The sequence below is a fragment of the Magnolia sinica genome, chromosome 8, assembly GCF_029962835.1.
Source record: "Magnolia sinica isolate HGM2019 chromosome 8, MsV1, whole genome shotgun sequence".
Lineage (NCBI taxonomy): Eukaryota > Viridiplantae > Streptophyta > Magnoliopsida > Magnoliales > Magnoliaceae > Magnolia > Magnolia sinica.
Genome location: NC_080580.1, coordinates 9960384 through 9963213, shown reverse-complemented (window position 1 = coordinate 9963213; position 2830 = coordinate 9960384). Strand labels below are relative to the sequence as shown.

General features: G+C 45.2%; 1 protein-coding gene across 1 annotated transcript; it reads right to left on the bottom strand.

Annotated features, from left to right (window-relative positions):
* Positions 1–398: 398 nt before the first annotated feature.
* On the bottom strand, positions 399–2480 carry LOC131252823 (L-type lectin-domain containing receptor kinase SIT2-like). Its single transcript, XM_058253550.1, has one exon. It carries the CDS (start codon positions 2451–2453, stop codon positions 450–452), a length of 2004 nt encoding a protein of 667 aa, XP_058109533.1. The 5' UTR covers positions 2454–2480; the 3' UTR covers positions 399–449.
* Between the last annotated feature and the right edge of the window lie 350 nt (positions 2481–2830).

Here is a 2830-nt window from a genome sequence, read left to right as displayed (position 1 = left end):
TGCAGACTTTACATTACATGATGTACTGTTTCATCCATTCCGTTCATCCATTTTTACAGATCATTTTAGGGCTTAAACCCAAAAATGAGATGGATATAAATCTTTTAGGGCTTGATCCAAAACTTTTGTTGCCCCAAAAAGCTTTTAATGGTCGACATTCATTCAACACTGTTTCTTATAATGTGGTCCAACTGAGATTTGGCTATACCTCATTTTTGGTCTCATAGCATAAAATGATCTAGAAAAATAGATGGACAGCATGGATGAAACACATACCTCATTTTCGGGCCCACATAGCACCGACCATCAGCCATTGGCTGGTGGCAGGGGGAGTAACCAATCCGTTCACCAAACAAGAAGCGTACTTGCATTTGAAAACTCAACCGGATTATACGAAGTTACGAGCAAAAGCAATACAAAAAGATTTCAGTATCTACAATGTTATACAATCAACGGCCGCCACGGAGGGAAGAAGATTGTCCATCCAACGAAGGAAACGACATCACAATATCATCCAAACTTTCATCATGGCCCACCTCAAACACATTCCCATTGAAACCATCCGCCAACAGCTCCGGCATCAAATCATTCCCGTCCAAAAACCCCACCACCCGCCGCATGGTCGGCCTCACCGTAGCCAACGGATGGGAACAAAGCAACCCAAGCTTCAACACCACCTCCATCTCCTCCACCACATAATCACCTCCCAAATTCGAATCCGCCGCCTCCACAATCACCCCTCTCTTCCAACAATCCAAAACCCAATCCACCAACATCAGCTCCTTGCCCGACTCGACCCCTATCACTATCGGCCTCCGCCCACAAGCTACTTCAAGCATGAAAATCCCAAAAGCAAACACATCAGTGCTCGTCGTCGCCTTACCAGTCCTACTTAACTCCGGCGCAATGTAGCCAAAGGTCCCGACCATGTGAGTCGTCTGCAAATCAGTCCCATGATCATACAATCTCGACAGCCCAAAATCCGCCAACGCCCCATTAAAATCACGATCTAATAATACATTGCTAGCTTTAATATCTCTATGAAGAACTACCTGCATCCAATCTTCATGCAGGTAGAGAAGACCTGAAGCTACTCCTTTGACTATCTGCAATCGTTGACTCCAAGTCAACATAAGCTTATCTTGGTCAAAGATCAGCTTATCCAGACTGCCTTTTGGCATGTAGTCATAGACTAATAGGAGTTCTCTCTTTCGCCGGCAGTATCCAAGCAGCCGAACTAAATTCCGGTGTCTGATCCGTCCGATGCTAGCAATCTCAGCCACGAACTCCCTCATTAGCGATCCATGTGAGATCTTCTTGACTGCAATTTCGATCCCGGACGTCGGTAGAACGCCTTTATACACCCTACCAAACCCTCCAATACCAAGAAGCCGTTTGTCTTTGAAGCCTTTGGTAGCCATGAAAAGATCTTTGTAGAAAAACCGGTGGGGGCCGTATTCAAGCTCCCAATCTTCGAGTATTTCAGCGAATTTTTTCTTCCTTCTCACCATATAAATTATGATGGAGATGATTGTTAGCCCGAAAATGATAATTAAGGGTAACGCAATTTCCAGAACTATCGATTTCTTTCCGGCGTGGCGTCTTCGTTGAAGGAGAAGCTGGAGGGTTGGGATATTGAGTGGTCGAGCTGGTCCACTCATTTTAAAGCTCCATCCCAAGATGTAATGGGATGTTATCATCGAGCCTGTCGATGATGAGAAGCCCAAATGCATTTCATTGAACATGTTCGGTGATAGATCGATGGACAGAGACAAGAGTGGCTGAATGGGTTTAGGTACGTTGATGGGAGATATTGTTACATTGAGTTGCTTCTCTAGACTGTTGTAATCTATCCAAGCTTGTATCGGTTTGCTGCTTTTAAGGCTTATGTTCTGAAAGTCACTGTTTTCATTAGTGAAGTACGATGCTGGAGAGGATTTGATAGAGTTCAAGCCATTGATATCGATTCCAACATGGTTGTCATTGATATCAGAAAATTCTGAGCTGAGGATCGTGTCGAATTCGACGGCTACGATGTGGTTTGATGAATTGCCATTATTGATTGAATTGAAGAGACCCAGATAATGGCTTGGTAGTGCGTGGGGGAGATCTTTTGATGGGGAGATGACGAATGCGATCCCATGGCCACTCAGGTCAGGATCATTGGGGATGATTGCAAAGATAAAAGTGGTAGAGAAGGAGAATGGATGACCGTTGGATGAGTTCTTGAAGTTGACCGGAATGGAGGAGAAGGCGCGGCCTATCTGTTGTGGGTTGGTGTTGGTTAGCCTCAGGAGGCCGTCTGATGTGATCTCCGCTGCTCCATTGAGGGTCACGTTTGCACCGTTGAATCCGTTGTAGGTGAAATCATGGCCGTCCATTGATGATGATGATGATGATGATGATGATGCAAGCTTCATGAGGAGGAAGAAGATGAGAATGTTTGAAGTCATTGTTAGAAATGGTAACTACAGCCTCGAAATTCCTTAATATGGCCTCTACTATGGTATTATTAAAACGTCCACCATGACATGGTGGGCCCCACTTGATGGCAACGTCGGATGCAGCTTCTTGTGAAGAATCCAAGCAAGTGTGGCCCATTTCTGGTGACCGTTCGATGTTGATGTGATAAGGCTCACCAACTCCACATGCAATATCTTGTGTCCTTGTTAGAGAGAGGGAGGGACGCGGGTTGCCTTTCTGTTGTTGGAAGCTCTGTGGGACCCGATGCCCATGCCGAATCCACTCCGTTCATCAGTTTCGTAAGACTACATTTAGACAGGATTATAAAAATCAGGCAGACCCAGAACTCATTTGGGCTACACCAAAT

Excerpts from the sequence above, each read along its gene's own strand:
- LOC131252823 (XM_058253550.1), bottom strand. The coding sequence starts at position 2,453 with ATGACTTCAAACATTCTCATCTTCTTCCTCCTCATGAAGCTTGCATCA.